At 43.3% G+C, this 22,500-nt stretch overlaps 1 protein-coding gene across 2 annotated transcripts in view; it reads left to right on the top strand.

Moving 5' to 3' along the window:
* The first annotated feature begins 216 nt into the window (after positions 1-216).
* HYOU1 (hypoxia up-regulated 1) overlaps positions 217-22,500 on the top strand; it is a 212,659-nt gene continuing 190,375 nt past the window's right edge. Inside the window, exons 1-2 of one of the 2 annotated variants that reach the window (XM_086956751.1) lie at positions 217-377; positions 21,478-21,575. In XM_086956751.1, the coding sequence (XP_086812877.1) occupies positions 21,506-21,575 (70 nt within the window). In that variant the 5' untranslated portion in view covers positions 217-377; positions 21,478-21,505. The remainder of the gene's footprint in view (positions 378-21,477; positions 21,576-22,500) is intronic. The other variant, XR_015308457.1, reaches the window with a different exon arrangement.

The following is a 22,500-nucleotide window of genomic DNA, read 5'->3' as shown; positions in this document are numbered from 1 at the left end:
TGGAAGTGGAACCATGCCTCTCCGCTATGAACATAGAAGACGTACATCAGCGGCAGTCTTTCTTCCGTCCGTATACAATCCGTTCAAGTTACAAGTTTTATGCATGTGTTACCGTCACGTCTAACGTGTACCAATGAGCAGCCTCCGACATCCGTACCGGCTTCCGGGCAGCCGGCACGTGGACCAATGAGAGCGCGGGAGTATGACGCGAACCTCAAGGCCGGGAGCGCAGCCAATGGATCGACGCCGCGTTCAGGCCTGCGCAGTGTAGACGCCGGGTAAGGCCTGTGTCAGTGTGCTAGAAGAGGATAAGAAGGTAGGGGGAACTACCTCAAGTTCACGGAGCGCGGAGGGACGCGTGTGTGCAGGGACGCACGGTGAGTTTGAGATTGTGCCTGAGGGCACCGTGGAAGGCAGTGTTCGAGGGCCACCTGGTTAGGTCTTGGAGGAGCGGATATATGATACAGGGGCAGCGTGCTTGTAGCTGTCATTCTTAGAGGTGCTCATATGAGGCTCACGAGACTGGGGGTAGGCGTGGGAATGGGCTTTTCAGGGCAGCGAAGGTGTAGCAGTCATGAGAAGAATGATTCACCGCAGAGGGGTTGATGTTTTTAAAAAATGTTTTATGGAGTGTCTTGAGATTCGTGCCCTCGGGTCCCAGATGGAGGTGGTCGTAGGGAGTGAGCTGTGATGGGGGCACGCAAGGTGCAGTCCTAGAGAGGAGAAGGGGGTTGTGGCGTTGAAGGGCATTTTTGACAGTCATTAGGGACGCGTAGTGAAGCGGAACCGGGCATTGATTGGAAATGGGCTGTACTGGTGAATGAGGCTGCGTCCTTATTAGTACGACTTAAGGTTATCAGAGCGGGCTGTGAAGACTAGAACTAGTGAGCTGTCCATAGTGCTACATCACATGGAGAGCAGGTGGGTGAAAATAGGCTTGTCATATAGAACCTTGGAGCGTGGGGTTCCCCCACGCCCCAGTGCTATGAATAGTAAGGATTGGCAACTCTCCAAGGTGCTTAGACTTGAATCCGTCTTAAAGTCAATTGACGCTTAAAAGTGGGGGTTCGGAGGCTGTTGGTTGATGTGGCCTATTGACCGAAGCAGTGAGAGGTGGGGTCTAGTGCTCCATTCAGAAATAAATCGGGTCTCTTATATGGTGTCCTAGTTGCATGGTGTAGGTTCTTCTGTGGAAGGTTTGAAGACTTTGTTGAGATTTCATGAGCAATGAGTACTTGGCTGGTCTATAATGTGCAAGAGGCTGTCACGAGCTCTCCATGGTGAGGTGGGCTGTCAACCCCTGCGGAGGAGCTGGACTGCCATGTGAGGGCTGCTATAGGGAATTGGGGGTGCTGGGTTTGTCGCTGGCTTTGAGTGTCTTACTGTAGTCAACCTTCAGATCATATTAGAGAATCTAAGGACCTGTCGCGAGAACCCACTAGGCCTAACGTGTTGATAGTAGTTAGCCTGTCGTAGCATCACATGGAGAGGTGTAATTTGTTGTTCTCAGTAGTGATGGGGTGGCCTTGTTGCTGGGTTACGTTTTTGCTTTTTTAAAAAAAGCAGGCAATGTGTACTGCTCCTCATATGGTGCACTCGTTAACTCGTAGGACCCGCTGTCTATGCGGGGGAAAGTTGAGGCTGCTTTCTTTGTGTTTGTAATCCTCTGAAGAGTGTAAGATTCCAGTGTCTCAAAAGTTTGGAATTGGGTTACGATTTCTGTTGTGCTCGTTGTTTCAAGAGTCAGAGAATCTGTACATTTTAACATGTTAAAATAGGCATTTTTTACACAGCTTTGGTGTTTGGCTGTCCAACCTCATGCTTGTGGATCTCTGGATGTGTGCGTGTCCAATGAATGGTTTCTACACTACTGTCTTGCAGAGATGGCTAGGAAGCTCCGCCACGTGACTTTAGTCGCAGACATGTGAATGAAAATACGAGTCATTTTCTTTTGTCATGCCTCTGCTCTCTTGAGTTACTAGGTAGTTCCTCTCCTAAAGAAAATACAGATCAGGTACTTAAGGAATGAATTGCTGGTTACTTATTTTGCAAATGGTAAAGTAATTTCTTTTTATGTGTTTACTTGAAAAGCCAGGTCGGTGCAACAAAAATGAACTTTCGTTTATAGTATCTGAATCCTGTAGCAAGAGGGGACTCCACTTCGGCTTTTTATGATTTTTTTACATCTGGCGTGACAGCGCAGTTGTCTCCCTGCTTTACGTGATCAACAGGGCTTTCATTTGTACGCTCTCGACTGAGGCAGCGCCCACATGTTCGTTTTCTCTAGGACAGCATTCGACTAGACAGAAGTTGTTTGCTTCCACTGAAAATAAGTGCTTGCATATTTGCCTTGTGGGAAGCTTGTGCTCAATACGGCAGGACTGAGTTGGTTATGGTGGTAAGTTGGTGTTCATGGATATAGGCCTGATGTGTATGCTATGAAAAGTTACGGTAAAGGCACTGGACCTGGTGTATTCATTGTGGGAATATATATATATATATATATATATATATATATATATATATATATTTTTATATTCACTGAATGAAAACATAGGCTTCACACCAGTTATAGTTACCTGGAAATTTTACCGACATAAAACCATTGAAATTCCAGGTTATAGTTAGTTGGACTCACTATAACTTGCGCGTGTAATGCACTGCTGATGACATCACATATTACATCACTCATGACATGGTCAGTGACATCACTCATGACATCACTGATGACACAATCTAATGAATGTGTATCTTTCTGAAAAATAAATATTTTTTATATGTATATGTAAAGGTTGATGGAAGAATAAATGCTTTAATGTTTTTTTTAAAAAAAATTGGTTAACTGGCTTATTAAGTGTATCTTAGTGAATACATATATTAGCGAGTCATTTTTAAATATATGTATCAGGTGTTTCACTTTGTGTATAATTGGCTACATGGGTTGGTGAGTAGCTGCATGTGTGCGTATATGGGTTATTAGATGTTTTTTTAGTATCAGTATAAGTGTCTGTTTGATTTGGTGGGGGTGTTACTTAGCACATAGATGCATCAATGACTGACTCACTGTTTGTATGTGTTTTGAAGACGGCATATGTGCCGGACTGTATGGGTGAATGTGTGTATATGTATGTGTAAGTGAGTGACTGTCTCACTAGTGTCTTTATCAGTAACTACATATGTTTTAATCTAGTAATGCGAGTATTGATGTATATACGTGAGTATATGTGAGAGTGAGAGATTGAAAGAGTACTTGTTTTAATAAGTATGTGTTTCTATAAGTGATTGTTTAAGAGTAAGTATGTGTAAGTTTCCTTAGAAGTAAGGTGGTAGTGTGTGTATAGCTGTATATGCAAAAAAATGGATGTTCAATAGTTTATTTGTATGTGTGTGAGCAAGTTTTGGAAGACTGTCGGTGTGTTAACGGATGTAAAGGTGTCTCACTACATATGATAAGTGAGTATATGTATGAATGACTATATAGAACTGTTGGTGAATGAGTGGATGTGTATATAGATGGTGGAATTACTGAATTGGTTGTTGTAACTGGTATAGGTATCTCCACTTTTTTGTAAATGTTAGTTTCTATTTTTGAATATGTGTTTCAAGGGTTACTTGACAGTGAAAGGAGGTCAGTCACTCTGTCACAAGGATGGTGTCATCAGTGATGTCATGAGTGATGTCACTGACCATGTCATGAGTGATTTAATATGTGATGTCATCAGCAGTGCATTACACGCGCAAGTTATAGTGAGTCCAACTAACTAAAACGTGGAATTTCAATGGTTTTATGTCAGTAAAATTTCCAGGTAACTATAACTGGTGTGAAACCTATGTTTTTTTTCAGTGAATTTCAAAGGTTTTTTAAATGCTAATTCCTAACTATAAATCTCACTTTATAAGTAAGACTGTTAACGCTCTAGTAGTTCTTTAGAACACTCTGGTACAATCTATCATTGGGCTATAGTTGGGCTACATATGGCTGATATTTGGGGCTACATTTGGGCTCTAACATATATATATATATCCCAATGTAGCACAATATATATTTTTTTCAAAGTTAATTTTCGTAAAAACCACTTGAGTATAGCAAAGGCACATCGGGCTACCAGTCCCTACAATTTTTCCCATTTTTAAAAAAAACATTTTTTTGCCTTGGAGCGCTCCCGGAGAGCGTACTCATTTGAAGCGCCCCGGTGCACGAACCGGGAAGCGTCCAGTTAGCGCCAATGTAGCGAACGAAAACATGATCGTGACGTATCGCGTAGCCGCGTCCGCGTGATACGCACGGCGTAAACGCACCCGGAAGCATGCGACGCACCCCGGGGCGCGTAGGGTAAGCGCGTCGGGTCATGTGACCTGAAAATAACACTTTTGATTGGTTCACAACAGTTTTGTTTTCCAAATGATGAAGGACCCCACCTTTTTTCCTCATTTTCACTTTGTTGTTTGAGTGAAGAAGACTGTGAAAAATGGCTTCAGTAGTAGCAGGTGCATCTGGACCACCACCACCTCCACCACCACAAGCCCACATTGGTGGTCATGAAGAAGAGGAGGACTAAGAGGAGCAGGAGGAGAGGCAATATCTGCCTGAGGACACTCCCCCATACAAACCCAAAGAACATTTTATTTGGGAGTTTTTGAAAATGCCAAGGGGTGCCAAAAAAGTTAATGCAGCAAAGGTCACTTGCCTCATCTGTGACCAAGGACTGTCAAGAGGGAACCCAAACAGGAAATATTCGTTTGGGAACCACACGATGATAAGGCACATGCAGAGGAAGCACCCAAACAATTATTCAAGAGCTGAAGTCCGGCAACTGAGCAAGAACCCTCCCCATCCTTCAACTTCAGGTACCTCCAACCAACCCACTCCATCGGGTGCAGAGGCTAGGGAGATGGTCCCCAATGTTCAAAGCAAATTTTCCAAATTTAAATTTGTTTGCATATATTGCAACAAAACTATATCTTATGGTGAGCAGAGCATCACTTTACTTAATCGAGCTGCAGACAACCTTAATTTTTTTCTATTTTTTTGCTCCAGTTGAGCTGTTTGCAATTCCCTGTCTTTTGTTTCACCCCAGAAAAACTCCCAAAAAAATATAAAACCACAAAAAGAAAAAAAAAGTTCTTTTCAGAACTACCTCCCCATTTTTATAAAATGACTTACATTTTTAAACTCTGCCATTCTCTTTTTTTCCCTGGTGCGCGTACCGGGCGGGCGCCCCCCCCACCGCGCAAATCGTTTTTTTTTTTTTTTTGGTGCCCAGCGGGACCCTTTTATAGCCCCCACATCAAACCTAGGGGGTCAGGGGGGGTCTACCCTGCCCCCTTATGGTCAATTCCCCCTTTGTTTTGGCCACTTCTTGTGTCTCGATCCTATCGAGACACAAGATGGCGGCCGCTCCGGACTGTTTCGAATGTTTACAGACACCCAAGAACCAATCAGCTTTCTGCGCGCAAGTCGCGTGTCGCACCCGGAGCGCTCCCCGGAGAGCGTACCGCGCGCGCTTATAGATATATATATTTTTTTGAACCTAAATTACTCAAAATCCACTGTAGCACACATCTTGAGACATAGAAAATGCACATCGGGCTACCAGTCCCTACAATTTTGCCAAATTTGGTGTAAATCCATTCAGCCGTTCGGGCTAAAAGTGAGGTCGACCGCCCTATGGAAATTAACATGGGGAAAACGCGCTTTGGGACCCCCCTTTTCTCGGCCCCCGCTTGACGCATCCCCCCCAAACTTTCAGGGAAGGACCGGAGCTCGACGAGGCCATTTTGAGGAAATTTTCAGGCAGATTCGTCAACCGGCGCCAAAGTTATTCTAAATAGAATTTCGAGATTTAACATTGAAAAAAATCCTAACTATAACTACCTACTGGCGACCGCCAGTAGGAGATAGATATATACTATCACGTGACTCCTCTGGATCTCTCGGTGTTTCAGCAACCACGCAGCACACCAGCAAACAGGAAGGAGATGGACCACATCACATCAGCAGAGTTGTTTTTTATTGAACAACAGAAAGCAGCTACGCGTTTTTGGCAAGATGTGCCCTTGTTCACGCTATATATATATATTCACAGAAAAAACCATAGGTTTTAGGCCATATATAGTTAGGGATTTACAAAACCTTATTTTACTCGCATAAAACCATTGAAATTCGCATATATAGTTAGATGCGCTAACTATATATCGCGCACCCGCAATCCACTGCTGATGATGTCACATATTACATCATTCATGACATGGTCAGTGACATCACTGATGACATCACTGATGACATCATCCAGTGACTGTATGTTTCTGTAAAGTTAAAATATGTCTTACATATTGAAGAATGAGTGGATGTATAAGTGTCTGGATGAAGGATTTAGTAGGTGCATGACTGACTGTATGAGAGAGTGATTAAATGTGTCTCACTGAGTGCATGGGTTAGTGACTAAACTATCTTAATTTGTGCATCATTATATCTGTTGTTCTATGAACTGCTGCATGTGTTGATCAGTAGCTATATGAGTAACTGTATGGGTTATTGATTGGTTGCCCAAGTATTTGTATGGAAGAGTGAGTGTGTGTGTGGGGGTGGCTGGGAGGTGTGTGACTGTGCATACATGTGTGAACTGTTTATTTACTAGATCTATGGGTTCAAAACTGCATGTGGAAACAGCTGTATGGGTGGTTGACTGTGTACGAGTGTATTGGTGAGTGAATGGATATCTCAGTGCTACATGTCAAAGTAAGTACATATGTAAAACACAGTACATGTGAAAGTTCCCATATATAAATTACTGTGTATAAGAGCCAGTGAATGTGTGAGTGGCTGTATGGATCATTGTGAACTTGTATCAGGGATTGTATAAAAGAGTAAATATGTGTTAGTATATGTTTGAATAAGTAAGGTGTGTATAACTGTATAGTTGAGGATATGGAGGTGTGATTGATTCAGTGCATGACTGACTAGGTGGGTGAGTAACTCCATGGACGAGTGACAGTCTGTGAGTGTCTGTTTACTCTGAGTGTATCTAAGGTTATATTAGAGTCTGAAGAGGTTGATCGTATTATCACATGATTGATGTCATCAGTGATGTTGTCAGTGATGTCATTTGAGTTGTCATCAGTGATGTCATCAGTGATGTCACTGACCATGTCATGAATGATGTAATATGTGACTTCATCAGCAGTGGATTGCGGGTGCGCGATATATAGTTAGCGCATCTAACTATATATGCGAATTTCAATGGTTTTATGCGAGTAAAATAAGGTTTTGTAAATGCAAATCCCTAACTATATATAGCCTAAAACCTATGGTTTTTTTCTGTGAATTTCATTGGTTTTTTAATAGCAAATATCAAATGCTGTCAAGTACATGATAGGTAAAAACATTTTCGTGTTTATGCACGATGATGTACTTTGAACGCTGCCTCCCCTTCCCCCCCCTCTTTTCTCTTAGCAGTACTCTCTCTTTGCAGATAGTGAAGGGTAGTTAACGCAGGCCTTTGCCCCCGTTGTAATCCGTCGTGCCTGCTTCTCTCTCTATTTTATTGATTGTTATCCAAGCATTTACTGTTTTAGAATTGGTTCTCTTTGGTTCATTCTGTATTTACAAACAAGCACAGAGTCGCAATACTCTGTTTAGTCTTTGCACATAGTGAAAAATAGTTTAAAAAAACAAAAGGAATCGAGCAAAATCAGTAGGCCACTAATGGGATCTCGTTTTGACCTCGCTAAAATAGAAACATTATGAACAACCCCTCATGAGAAATACGAAACTAGTGAGAGGAACTGAGCTCGACACCAGGATGGCTGCAAGACAGCTCGGCACTGCCGCCCACCCCACCCCACCCAAAATAACGACAAACCCTATTCAAATATTATAAATATATACAACACACCAGCAAAGTAACAGGGTAAAACATTTTATTAAATAAATAACTATTTACATAACTATTTTATACTTTTTGTTGCCCGATCCGGCTAGCTCAATCGATCGAGCATGAAACTCATGCACTCTGATAGCAAGCGGTGCTGCTGATGCTATGCAGACCAAAACTGGTTTTCAGTTTGTACATTCTTCTAGATTTTTCCATCCAAGGCTGGTTGAGTTTGTAGAACGATGGCTTCAGATTTTCAACATACGGTGTGGTGGCGCGGACTGGGAGGGGGCGCTTGGCTCCTGCCCCCTCCCCAAGTAAGATTTTCATACGTGAGTGTACGTTCATGGTTTTGGTCCCTGAGTTGCTTCGATGTCACTGCCATGCTCAAATGGCATAAGTCCTGGATGTTGGGTGCCATAGTTCAGAGTTCTGAGCAGCGCTTGTAACACTGTCTGAAGCTTATTTGCACCTACTGCAGCTTCACTATTCTCAAAGTAAGTGGGGGCCGTTTGTGGACCTGACTGCATTGTTAAACAATGTGATGCGGTGCCTCCCTGAACCGCTTGACGAAGGCCCCCGAGGGGCGGTAAGATGGCACTTAGCTCCTGCCCCCTCCCCAAGTCGTGTTGCCCTGGTGTGGCCTGAGATCGCCCCCGACATAGGCGGCCGGCTCCTGGGGTCCGGCGGAACTTTTTGCCTTTTGATGACTCTTCCATTCTGGACCTTGTCCCACAATCCGTTTGACCTGAAGACACGCTGTAGTGGGGCGCCCCTTTACCGTTTCAGTTGCCATTCCGCCCGCTTTTGCTACACTGTGCCTCTTCCGCCTTTCAGCTGTTTACCGCCCGCTCTTGCGACTACAGCGTCTTGCTCACCATGTAGTTGAGTTGCTCCCGCTCTTGCGATGCAACAATAGGTGGCTGCCACAGGACTCTCAAAATGGCGGCCGGCTCTTCAGATTTGGGCGTGGTCCACTAAAATGGCCCTGGGACACCTTGGAACTCGGACGCTTGCCTGATAGGGCTTGGGTCCCATTCTCGAAAGCGTCCCCTCAGCCTTGAAGATTCTACAAAAGTCTTGGGGGCCCCCGACTCCTGCAGGCTTCTGGTGGGGAGCGGCTGCCATAATTGCTCGTGGAATGGCCACGACTGAGCTACGAGATGGTGGTGCTCTCATGCTGACGCCAGCTTCAGTCTGAAACATCCAGAAACACTGTAGACTACCAATTCGATCAGTTCCGGTAGCGCCCCAACATGACCCGGTAGAGAAGAACTTGCCCTCCCCTCTTTGACTGATGGTTCTTGTTGCCTGTCCCTTCTGTTGTCATTTAACAGAACTTTTTAGACTGCTGAAAGGGGTTGTGTTCCGAACGCTGGTTGGTGGAGACATTTTGACTATATTCTGGACCTACGTTGTCGTGTAATGCGTTATATGACACGCCGCGTTAGCGCACCCGGAAGTGCTCCGGTGCGCGAAGCGCAGCTTCCCGGAAGCGATCCGCGGCGCGGCGTGCAGCGCGTAACTTAAGCATAACAGGTCATGTGACTTGTTAATAAAACTTTTCATTGGTTCATTTTACTTTTGTTATTTTAATGATGAAAAGCTTGGTCATATGACCTAAAAATTACGCTTTTTAATGGTTTCGAACATTATTTTTTCTTAAACATATATGTTATAATGTTCCAGGCTAATGTACTTTCCCGGAAAATTTACAACTGTCCTGCAAGTAAAATATATTCCTTTTTCGAGAAAAAGGGCGTTTCTTCGTCCCATGACGGAGCCGTTGAGTAAAAGAGGCTCGGCCTGCTGTCTTAGTCGCCGATACGCCTGATTATCAGATTCTTATCGATCGCTTTATGTTGCAGGAGTGGAAAACACAACTGCCCTTGACCATTTATCTTTACTGCGTTCCTGCGTATTATACCTTTTATCCGTCATGTAATTGGACTGCTTTATTTCACTTGCCTTTTACTGATTCGAAAACAGTGACTAAAATTAAAAACTTTACCAATGTAAATACTACTACCATGTTTTGTTTTAAAAACCTTTATTGTGACAATGTCAGTATACAAATACGGGCCTATAACCACGTGGGCCGGCCACGGAGCAAACTGAAATCGTATATGAGGAGGAGACATTTACATTGTAGAAGAACGTAACGAGCGGGCCATTAGGTTGCAAGAACTAAGGTGTCTCTAACAGTTGTGGAATCGGTGGACGTACATTTTGTAATTAAAATACGACAGGGCCACTTTCAATAAAATTATCTAGATATACATTTGCGGGCAAGTACCATGGGTGACGTTAATTCGAACTTTCAATAGTACAGTAATCAATAACACATCAGAACTTAATATCAATAGGATTGTCGAAATATTCAATCAATTCTCGTCCCCGCCCGCCATGAGCATCAAAACTGCATTCATATCTCGTGATATCAAAGTTGTTCAACCAGTACACAACAAGGAGTTACGAGTCCCATTTATACCGGCGCCATTTTGGGCGAGGCCGGGCAGGTCCAGGATATAGTCAAAATGTCTCCACCAACCATCGGCCAGACCAGAACCCCTTTCGGCCCTTTATGCTACAAGATGGTGTCTTCCATTCAGAAAATATTGTTGGCAGCATTTTGAAAGGAAAGATAAACAGCCGTTCTCCTAGTGAGTCTCACATTGTTACATTTAGGAAGAATGTTGAAGAGTAGTATGTTGAAAATCTGAAGCCATTGTTCTACAAACTCTCAACCAGCCTTGGATGGAAAAAAAATCCTGAAGAATGTACAAACTGAAAACCAATTTTTGTCTGTATAGCATCAACAGCAACGCTTGACTCAGCTCTGTGTGAAGCCGCCATTTTGATTCAATCAATAACGTCCCCCTGCACACATTCAGGGACCTGGTCGTGTCTTCAGGTCAAACGGATTGTGGGACAAGATACAGAAAGGAAAAGGAAAAAAGTTCCGCCAGACCCCGGGAGCCGGCCGCCTATGTCATGGGCGATCTTTGGCCACACCAGGGCGATAGTGAAGCTGCAGCAGGTGCAAATAAGCTTCAGACAGTGTTACAAGCACTGCTCAGAACTCTCAACTATGACACCACCTCGGTGCCATCCGGATCTTGGCGCCTTGTGCTGGTTCCGGCCTATTCACACATCGGTCCGCTACTGACACCACCTCACAGGCCAACGGGGCACCCCACGCCGACTTTCGGCGTAACATTGTAGGATGGCCACACCAGAGCAGCAACTTGCTAAACACCACCTCGGTGCCATCCAGATCTCGGCGCGTTGTGCTGCCTTCGGCCTACTGTAGCCGCAAGTGCGGACGCAACTCAACTGGATAGCGAGTGAAACACCAAGGGGCGCCCCACTGCAGCCGAGGAGCCTCCATCTTGGGGGCGACGCACAGCATCACCAATGCAGTCAGATCCTCAAACAGCCCCCACTGACTGACGCGACCTCACAGGCCAACGGGGAGCCCCACGCCGACTTTCGGCGCAGCATTGTAGGATAGCCATACCAGTGCAGCAACTTGCTGGACACCACCTCGGTGCCATCCGGATCTTGGCGCCTTGTGCTGGTTCCGGCCTATTCACACATCGGTCCGCTACTGACACCACCTCACAGGCCAACGGGGCACCCCACGCCGACTTTCGGCGTAACATTGTAGGATGGCCACACCAGAGCAGCAACTTGCTAAACACCACCTCGGTGCCATCCAGATCTCGGCGCGTTGTGCTGCCTTCGGCCTACTGTAGCCGCAAGTGCGGACGCAACTCAACTGGATAGCGAGTGAAACACCAAGGGGCGCCCCACTGCAGCCGAGGAGCCTCCATCTTGGGGGCGACGCACAGCATCACCAATGCAGTCAGATCCTCAAACAGCCCCCACTGACTGACGCAACCTCACAGGCCAACGGGGAGCCCCACGCCGACTTTCGGCGCAGCATTGTAGGATAGCCATACCAGTGCAGCAACTTGCTGGACACCACCTCGGTGCCATCCGGATCTCGGCGCGTTGTGCTGCCTTCAGCCTATTCGCACATCGGTCCGCTACTGACGCCGCCTCACGTGCCAACGGATTTTCTACGCTTTTTATAGCCCTATGCCGCATAACAGGTCATGTGACTTGTTTATAAAACTTTTCATTGGTTCATTTTACTTTTGGTTTCCTAATGATGGAAGGCTTGGTCATATGACCTAAAAATAACACTTCATTGGTTTAGAACATTTTTTTTCCCAAACGATGAAAGCCCCACCTTGTTTCTGGATGTTTCAGACTGAAGCTGGCGTCAGCATGAAAGCACCACCATCTCGTGGTCATTCCGCGAGCAATCATGGCAGCCGCTCCCCACCGGAAGCCTGCAGGAGTCGAGGGCCCCCAAGACTTTTGTAGAATCTTCACGGCTGAGGGGACGCTTTCGAGAATGGGGTCCAAGACCTAGCAGACAAGCGTCCGAGTTCCAAGGTGTCCCAGGGCCATTTTAGTGGACCAGGCCCAAAAAGGAAAGAGCCTGCCACCATTTTGAGAGTCCTGTGGCAGCAGCCTATCACTGAACCGCAAGAGTAGGCGCAACTCAGCTGAATGGCGGATTTTGGCACAGTGTACCAAAAGCGGGCGGAATGGCAACTGAAACGGTAAAGGGGCGCCCCACTACAGCACACGATCCGCCACCTGGGGAGGCCCGTTCACGCCGCCTCCCCCCACCCCCCCCGGGGCGCCCCACGCCGTTTTTCGGAGCAGCATTGTAGGATGCCAAAACCAGTGCGACAACTTACTGGACATCACCTGGGTGCCATCCACATCTCAGCGCGTTCTGCTGCCTTGGGACTATTCGCACAACAGACCGCTACTGACGAGGCCTCCCCGCGCACCCCCCGGGACGCCCCACGCCGTTTTTCGGAGCTGCATTGTAGGATACCAAAAACCAGTGCAGCACCCAGGTAACATCACCTGGGTGCCGTCCAGAACTCAGCACGTTGTGCTGCCTTGGGACTATTCGCACAAAACACAGCTACTGACCATTGTTGCTTCTTTTTTCAAAAAAATGTTTAAATGTATTTACTGTTTTTGTTGCGTTCTATATATTTATAAGTTATTAAAGTGTTATAATCCTACTACTTTGTTGGAGTATATTTTTAATGTGACACATAATTGTAAAAACTTTGATGTACAAAGAGGCATCCCTGGAATCTTCCGCTTCAGGCTCGGTCCCACACACCCTCACAGTGAGAATCCCCTCCCCAAGCACAATACAGGATGGTTATCAGATAGTAGGAACCCGTATGGTGTGACGGATCTCATCGGGTGGGGGCCTTGATCTACTGTAACTCCTTTGAACAGGGGTGATTCTCTACAGCTGGAGCCATAAACTACATCGGCAGGGCTAAGTGATAGACTGAGACCGGCCTGCACAATCAGACACAGAGGAAGAGGAGTGTCAGAGAGTGCGGTAGTGAATAGGGTGAAAGGGAGGTGTCGGGCGGGCACAGGGTGTGATTCTCAGAAGAACAGCGCAGATGGGAGGTTGTTTCTGGCCCATGCATGAGAGAGAGCGCGGGGGTAACCAGTGCGTGGGGGAGATGCTTGCGAGGGTGGGGAGCCGTGCTGAGGATCGACGGCGTGCAGAGAGTGGGTCTGGTCAAGGCATCTAAAATGGCTGCCGTGCACGACAAAATTGTGGCATTGGAAAAAAGGCAAGATAGCGCACACAATGTTTATCAATAAGGATTAATTTATAACAAAATATTTTATCGCAGTGACAAAATGGCGGTCAACAGTTCCTGATTTCCATCGAATCGAACGTTAACAGACGTCACGCAGCAAAAATAAAAAAACGCTCACGCACAGCCGCTGGAAGACATGTATCGACATATATGAGCCTCCTCAGCCACCCTCAGAAAACATAAGGGGTCAGGATACGTCTCCCGTCCCCCCTTATACCCTGTAATTTAATTAAAACGAAACACAAAATGGCGAATTCCCGTTTCGCTACCAGTTTGCGGCCCAGTTCGCGGCCCGGGAAGAGCTTCTACCGTGAAAAATCAAATTTTTTTTATTTTCCCCACGGGACCCTTTAATAACCCCAACATCATTCCTAGGGGGTCAAGAGGGGTCTACCTTGCCCCCTTTCATTAAATTCCCCCTTCGTTTTTCACCTCTTCTTGTCTCTCGATCCTACCGAGAGACAAGATGGCGGCCGCACCGGACTGTTTAGAATGTTGACAGACGCCGGAGAGCCAATCAGCTTCTCTACGCAAAGCTCCGTGACGCGAAAAGTACGCGATCTGGAGCGCTATCTGGGACGCTGTCACAGATATATAAATTTTTTTTAAACGTTAATTTCTCAAAATCCACTGGAGCACATATATTGAGACCCAGCAAAGGCACATCGGGCTAACAGTCCCTACAATTTTGCCAAGTTTCGTGCAAATCCATTCAGCCGTTCGAGCTAAAAGTGAGGCCAAACGCCCTATGGAAATTAACATGGGGAAAAACGCGTTTTGGGACCCCCCTTTTTTCTCGGCCCCCCCTTAACGAAACCCCCCCAAATTGTCAGGGGCTGCTCAGAAACAAAATGTGCCATTTTCCTGAAAATTTCAGCCGATTCCGTCCACAAACGCCAAAGTTATTAGACCTAGGATTTTTTCTCTATGGGACTTTTGAAAATTCTAACTATATATACCTACTGGCGATAGCCAGTAGGTAATTATATATATATATATATATATATATATATATATATATATATATATATATATATATATATATATATATATTTTTTTTTTTTTTATTTATTTAATGGGCAGATTATTACTGTGTATTAAAGCCTGCAGGGAAGTATCCCACTTTCATAATCCATGGGGATCGAAGATTTGCACTTTGATAATCCTAGTTTGGCTCTCTTATGAAAGATAGTATCTTGATTTGCCTAGTGTATTTTGTTTTATACACGTAACATTTTATGCCTGATGGCTGCCTCGTGGGTAATCTTACACAGCACAGTAGGCCTGGGTTGGTTATGGTGACTCATCAATGATTAAGGCTTTAAGACTGTTGGTTCACTCATAAAAGGTATGTTTATTACAATAGGTGTGATGTTATGAAAAAATATGATAAGCACAGAAGGTCTGGCTTATCTAGGTGAAAAGCATTTGTTAGAGCTGATAGTTCTTTCATTGTGGATTGTTATTACATTTTTCGGAAGATTATAGCCAGGTATTTTGTTACACAAAATGTCAGATGACAATGGTAGGCAAGGGTGTTGATGTTTGTTATTCCTTGTGACAAACCCTGATGGTAGATGACTTTCACTGTGATAATCTTTGCAAGGCCCTTTTGAGAGAGGTTGTATATTGTTTTGCCAGCCGTAATTTTGCACATATGTCTAAAATTATAAATGTATTCATGAAGGTTACTCACTAGTTAATGTTAATTGGGTCTATGTTTTAACCCGTGTCAGGTTGGGTATCGTACACCATTTAGTTGCGTTTCCAGTACAGAAACAGAAATCGGAAACTCCCTGCCCTTGGGACAATGTTTCACGTCAGAGTTGCTGCCATTTCTTACTTTTTTGTAAATTCTATCACTTTTTAAGATTAAGGTATTTAAAACCCTTATTTATTAAATATAACATACGGACTTTTAAGAAAGCCCTTGCGTTACTTTCAGCACTAGAAAATGCGGACATATGTTTTTTTGTTGCCACTTTTATTTCGAAATGTACAGCTGCCAGGAAAAGTATTGTATTGCCATGATTTCTATACTCCTGTCTGTACTTTCCGATTAACGTACAGTTGCCAGGATAAGCATTTTGTGCCAATTTATTTATTCCTGTCTGTACGATTTTAACTCTTATAATTGAGATCCAATATTTAAACGCTTGTATCTTATCCCCACATGAATTATCTTGGATTCCCCTGTATAAATTTTGTAACAACTTCTTTTTAATGCTATGGATTGATTTCATGTTTTGCTTGTATGATTTGTTTGCAAATCGAATAAAAGCTTTGAAATTGAATTGGGTCTATGTGGGTTATGTTGTCAAACGAGTGATGATAAAGGCCATATGCTGTATTGGTTCACACAAAAAAGTCCTCTTTAGTTTCTTTGGTTTAATCAGTTTAATAAAACCACACCAGTGGGATTTATTGTGAAAATCATGTGTTAAAGGTAATGGAGTTTTAAGAGTGTGTTGTTATTACACTGTAATGAAGTGTGTAGGCCGGTATTTTGTTACACGGAATCTCGCATATTATCATAGTAAGCTATTCTTTTGGTGATAAACTCGGGCAAGCTGTTGAAATAGAAAAATTGCATTCTGATCCCCATTAGGCCTCTTTGTAGGGATTTTATTTATTTTACCCTACTGTAATTTTGTTCATGTTTGGAGTTGTATTACAGGGTACCAAGTGGTGTCCTTGTGGGAAGGCTTACAGTAAGTCTAAATTGGTTATAGCAACATGCCAATGTTAAAAGCTGTAGAACTGATTGGTCCATTGAGAAGTTTTTTCAGTGCCATGATCTGCTTATCATGAAGCGTTCACATACACATGTTTGAAAGCCCAATAGGATTTTAAGGGTGAATTGTTACTTCACCATGTTAAAGGCCGGAGAAGATTTGTCTTATATTAAATCTCACCTTTAGAAGCAAGGATATTGGTGTTTATTTAACCCCCGCCCCCCCACCCCACGACCTCTCCTAGGATTAGAATATTTGTGATGTTTAATAATTCTTGCTAGAGTCTCTTCGGAAGGGCTGACAGGCTTTAATTGTCTGCCTGGATCAAATAATTAAAAATATGCACATATTCTAGACTACGGCTGATACAGCTAAAAAATACTACACAGGACCTATTACACACGGGTAACGCTGCATAAGATGGGAAGAATCCCTGACCCTCACTGTTTTCGACTCTGTGGTGACATGGGTACATTTTATCACACCCTGTGCGAATGCCCACTGCTTACACCTTACTGGGCAGCAGTGATCGACACCATTACGGAAGTCAGTGAGAAGCGAGACCCGCTCGATCCAAATGTTGCCATCTAAACATGTGGGAACCAACAGACCTTAACCACGCTGAACATCAGTGGGCAACGACAGGCATGATTTATTATTTATTTATCTATTTATTTATTATGAAGTTTTATATAGCGCTAGCCAGACCCGGAGGTATCGGATCGCTTCACAACCGTTCAAATGCAAAGACCAAACAGACATTCACAGTAAGTACAGTGCAGATATCGGCACAAGATATAACATTATTGTAGTCATCATGAAGGGGGGGTCTTTGTGGAAACTGCGTACCAATAGACTGTGTGAAACTGTCCTCATGATTGTAAAACTGTATATGTAGATTGTATTTTTATTTTAATAAAACATAAAAAAAAATACGCACATACAGTCTTTGAGTAGGCCTTCCTCTGCTGATCTACATGGTTTTCATTTATACACTGCTTCCATCCACGACCGCATTGGACAATGGGTCAGCCCTCTTCGGCAATTGGTTTTTACCCTGTGAGTGATAGCATTTATATGGTCACATATACCCTTTGCCTGAAAATGAGTGTGCTTCATTGCTATGCTGGTAGTGGTGGTGGGCTAGTCCTTCAGATGTCAGTCATTTTTTTTTAATAGGTCTTCTTCATTTCTTTCTTTCTTTTCATTTTTACTGCGTACTGCAGCTTCCTTCCCTGACAGTGGTAACAGGGTGCTACCTTGCTGCTCTCCTCATCTGCAGTGTTCCTGGCCAATGCTCTTAATCCATACAAATGTGGAATGGTATGCAATTGTCAATAGTGTATCATTGTTATACCATTCTAATACTGCCAACACATTGGTGCTAAAAATGGCAACCATGATAGAAACATAAAACATTGATACACTGTGTACAGTACTCTTGCACCCGCTGCTGATTTGTTATTGCTAGCTTCTGTCAATCATGTTTAGTCTGCATGTTTTTATTATTGATTTTTATTTTTTATTTTTTATACTTTTGTCTTGCATATGTTGAGGTTGTGTGTGTGTGTTTTTATTGAGGTTGTGTGAGTGAATGCAAGGGTGAGCCTGTGGGTGGATGAATGGATGCATGAGTGAAAGGATGAGTAAGTGTGTATGTTTTGCTTTTTGAGTGCCTAACCTAGATGGCTTCAAGCTCTGGGACCGGCCCCCACCGGGAGTTTGTGATTGTATTTCTAGGGAGGCGTAAATGCTTTCCAAGGACTTGTAAATAAAGGTGGCCTGGAAGTGCAACCTTGTTTGGCCAGTTTCCAGACTGTGTGTATATATGTGTATATATGTATGTGTATATCTATCTGTGTGTGCAAGGGGTTAAGAGGTGTGGTTAAAAACGCCAAAATGTTCTGTTAGTTGTTTGTTACTTTTTTACCATCAGGTAACTACATAAAATAAAACCACACAACCTAAATGAAAAATAAATGCAAGTTAAACTAATGGGTGGAAAATACTCTTTTACATAAAGAAACAGTTAGCTAATGTGATCTGTGCATGACCAAAGAGTCGCAGAATTGAATCATGGTTGGCACTGTGGGGCATAGTGACGATTTATAGTTCTACAAGGTCCGTCTGTGGCAAAAAGCACTGTGCATATATACATTATTTGCATCTATATAGTTTTGTGATAATCAGACTATACCTAGAACAATTTTTATAAGTGTACATTAAAAGGATGCACTCTGTTACCCAGCTGGTAACACCCTTACGTTACATTTCTCGAAGAATAAATGTTTGACACTGTGGAGCTTCAGGTGACTCCATTTGGTAAAGTCTGACTAAACGCGCAGCAAGAAAAGGCAAATTATGCACACATAATGCACACTTTGTGATATTATTTCATTAATGTTACATTTGTTAATAACATTGTCTGGGCATTGTTTTCTCCTCATTAGTAGCAGTTTCACACCCAAGTATAGCAGAAAGTGACAGTCAACCTTTACGTAAGCCCTTTACTGTGCGGCCATACATTGCAGAGTTTTAATCTTTTGACCGTTTGAGCTGGAATTTTTATTTATTTTTTTAAATCTGCAGATTATGCAGTAGAGGGTGGATTGTGTGGCAAATCCAGAACTATGCATAAAACACAGTAGCTGCAAAATCGAATATATCCAGGGACCCTGACCAAATCCCAATTACGGTTGTTTTAGTACCCTTTCTTGCTTGCATGATGGGCCAATGCACACTGGCTGAGCCAGTGTTACTTTGGGCCTCCGAGAAATGTTCTACTGGAGGGGAACATTATAGCAGAAGAGACACCTCAGTTTTGGGAGACAGACGGCAGCGAGGCGGATGGGCAAGATGGAACCCCATGTTTTTAGAAAAGGACAGAAGAAACATCCCACTTCGAAAGGCAGTATATATTATTGGTGAAGCAGCACTATGTTCCATGGGTCTGATGGACCCACTGAACCAAAATTATTACTTTTATTAAACCAAAAAAATAATAATTTAAAAAAGATATGGGAGGTTCGTCTTCCTTGGTAACTTTAGTGCCGAAAAGCACTTTTTAGTGAAAAAGGAGGGCAACAATGGGTCCAGTAGCATTGGGACCCACGAGTGTGACGGGCTCCCAAATTAAGAGGAGCAGAGGTTTTTTTGGGTCAATTGCTGTTTTTGTTTGAATTTGCCCTATTGTACATATATTGTAGATAATGAGGTACTACAAAAAATAGCCATGAAATGATCCTATAAGCTCCTACCATGCGCTGAGCTGTGCCTCTCTCGCTCCTCCAATCCTTACCATAGATTGTTTTTGGAGGGGGGATTTTTGTTTTCAGGGCTCAGAGCAATACTTTTTGTAGACCTCTGTCCATGCTCAGCAATTATGAAATAGGAATGGCATTATCAGTGTTGTCTGGGAGAGTGGGGGGGTTAGAAGTTTGAGGTCACTTATAGACCATTAGAGACTTCAGGTGCTCCAAAAGAGCAGTAACAGGCACAGTACTCATAGTTGCTTGTTATACACAGTGTTGCTAAAGAATTGCGATCTATAATTATTAGTTTTTTTGAGTGAAAAGAGTTTTTAGTTAGGTTAGCATGAAATGTATTACCATCTAATTAGTGTAAAGATAGTAATACATATATCCCAGGTCTTGAAACCTCACTCCGTCTCTTTTTAGTATTAAAATGTTAGCCATAAGCATATGATGTGCAGTGCAGACGTGATGGCTGTACATGCCTGGCGTTTTTCAAAGCTCTTTAAATGGCTAAGTATGACAAGACAAATGAGTCAGACCAATGTTTTTAGAATGATACAGATACATTGTGGGCACCTGCCCTTGGATCTGAGACTGGAATGCTTAGTTTTTCAGAAGAAACTCAAGACACTGCTTTTTAGACCATTTTAGGACTGATAGACAGTGCAATTTGGTTCCTTACTTTTAGGTTCCTTATTAGAAAATTACTTCCTAGTTCGAGGACACTTCAGATGGAGTTACCAGGTTCTTTATAAATGAAGTATTATTATTTCCATTTAATTATCGCAAATTAAACAAAATTGCACAGAATTGAGCGAAATGCAAATCTGTTATTTTATTGTAAAATGCATCTTCACATCAATTTTTGGCCTGAGGATGCTTTTAAACCAGAATAGTGCGAACAGCCGCCACTCGCATTCTGTAGTCCGTGTGCACCATTCGTACTACATTTTTATAGCGAACAGCACAGAATTACATAAAGTGGAGTCATTTTCGGAATTTTGCTTAACAAACAAAATTCCTGAAATTATGCCATTGTAATTTAAATTTCGCCTAATGCTTAGCCACATTGTATTTCAGCCTGGATTTGTTAAAGGTGCTAAAATATCAAAATGCAATAAGGATAACATTTTGAAATTTAAATTCATTTTTTTCCCATTCTTTTAAACTAGGTACAAAATAATTTTAGCCCATCCTCACTATGACCGTGGTTGTAATTTCTGCAGCTAGGGGGTTTGAGTCATCCATATTATCCAGGCGACTGCTTCCGAGCAGGCTTCACTTGAGCAAAATGAGTGGTGTGCCATTCCTCTGTTGTTATCTCAAACTTTTGGCAAAGCTAGTCAGTGTTAATGTGCATTTAATCTGAAGCAGGCGGAAGCTGCATCATGGCAGCACTTGCTTTCATTTAGTGACACTTGGGCATGGTCCGCATTCTTACAAGCATGTAGAATATGTCCCCATAGCTTGTATGTCTCGACAGATGTTGATATTGTTTTTGGTGGTATATATTTCTGTCAGTTTGGGAAGTCTTTCTGTTCTTTTGATTGTAATATGTACTAGGCCTACCACCCCAACATACTTTTTCCAGATGGGTTATGGAGAAAATAGACTCCTGTTCTAGCTTTTGGATTGTATTTTGGTCAGTAGTGCATGGATTACTGCAAATAACACTTCCAATCGCTGTCACAACATTGGATCTGTGTGCTTGTTTGTAAAGAAGTAGCCAACATTTTCAAGAGTTGTAAAAGACCAACAGAATGTCAATGCAGTTTTCAAGTCCCAGGAACTAGTGCATATGCGAACAGAAATACTTTGAAAGAATGCCCAAGTGTTGCTGATGTATAACGAGTTGTACCATTAACTTTAGTTTTCTTGCTATATGTAGGTCACAGACCACTTTGCCTAGAGTCGCCATGGGGAAGATTTTTCTGCCACTATGTGTGCTGTCCTTCCTACTTCTGGTCAACGTTCCATTACTGACAGGTGTGTATACTACATTCTCTGTACATACAACTTGATGGCTTTGTTTCTGGGTGGCGGTCAAGGACTAACTGCCACAGATCTGTGTGGTGACCATGAATCATCTATTTTGTTAGGTATATCGATACACAAAAAACCTCACATTCTTCTTACTTAGAAAGTGGCGGTAGAAGGGCAGTTTAGCCTGTGCGCATGTCATATGCGCAAATTATTGGCAGTGATCAATGGTATTTTGGCATCTTTTCAGAAGCTCTAAGCTTAAGGACTGCTGCTAGCTCTTGGTGGGTTTATAGTCCATACCTTTTGCAGCTTAATCTCCCCCCCCCCCCCCCCCCCCCCCCCCCCCCCCCAAAGAGGGAAAGCAGAGCTCTCCAGTGCACATTTTGCAGCTGCTTTCTGTTCCCGGTTGGACACCTCATCTGGTTAATGTGACTTAAGTCTTTAAGAGTATGTAGGTCTCAAAATCACAGCCTTTGCACTTTGGATAAAATCCAAGAAAAGAAACTGTAGTAATGTTACAGGTAAATGCTGGCAGACGTTTTGGTCTGTTGAGAATTATTCCGATGTGGTGTTTTTGTTGGGCAGAAGCTGCGTATGTCGATATAATTGTTTGCTCATTTTATCCTGCCCCTGCCAGGAGGACTGTGATTAATTGCTCATTACTAAGGGATGCCAGCGCTTTGACTTGGCTGAGGCATCCCGATTTTGTTTTGAAGTATTGCTTCATGCACACCTTATTTTTATGCCTTTTGTGACCAAAACTGTGTTTAACTTTGTCACTGCAGAACAAGGTAAGACAGCCTACAGGAGGTTACTCCCAAACAAATCAATCGCCACAAACTGTTGCTTAAATATGAAGCCACACATGGGGAAACTTCTCATTAAGATTTCAGTTTTCACTTCACTAACAGGAGTGGTATGTGGGAAG

This window comes from Lissotriton vulgaris, chromosome 2_1 (genome assembly GCF_964263255.1).
Source record: "Lissotriton vulgaris chromosome 2_1, aLisVul1.2, whole genome shotgun sequence".
Classification (NCBI taxonomy): domain Eukaryota; kingdom Metazoa; phylum Chordata; class Amphibia; order Caudata; family Salamandridae; genus Lissotriton; species Lissotriton vulgaris.
This window is presented reverse-complemented; position numbering and strand designations above follow the sequence as displayed.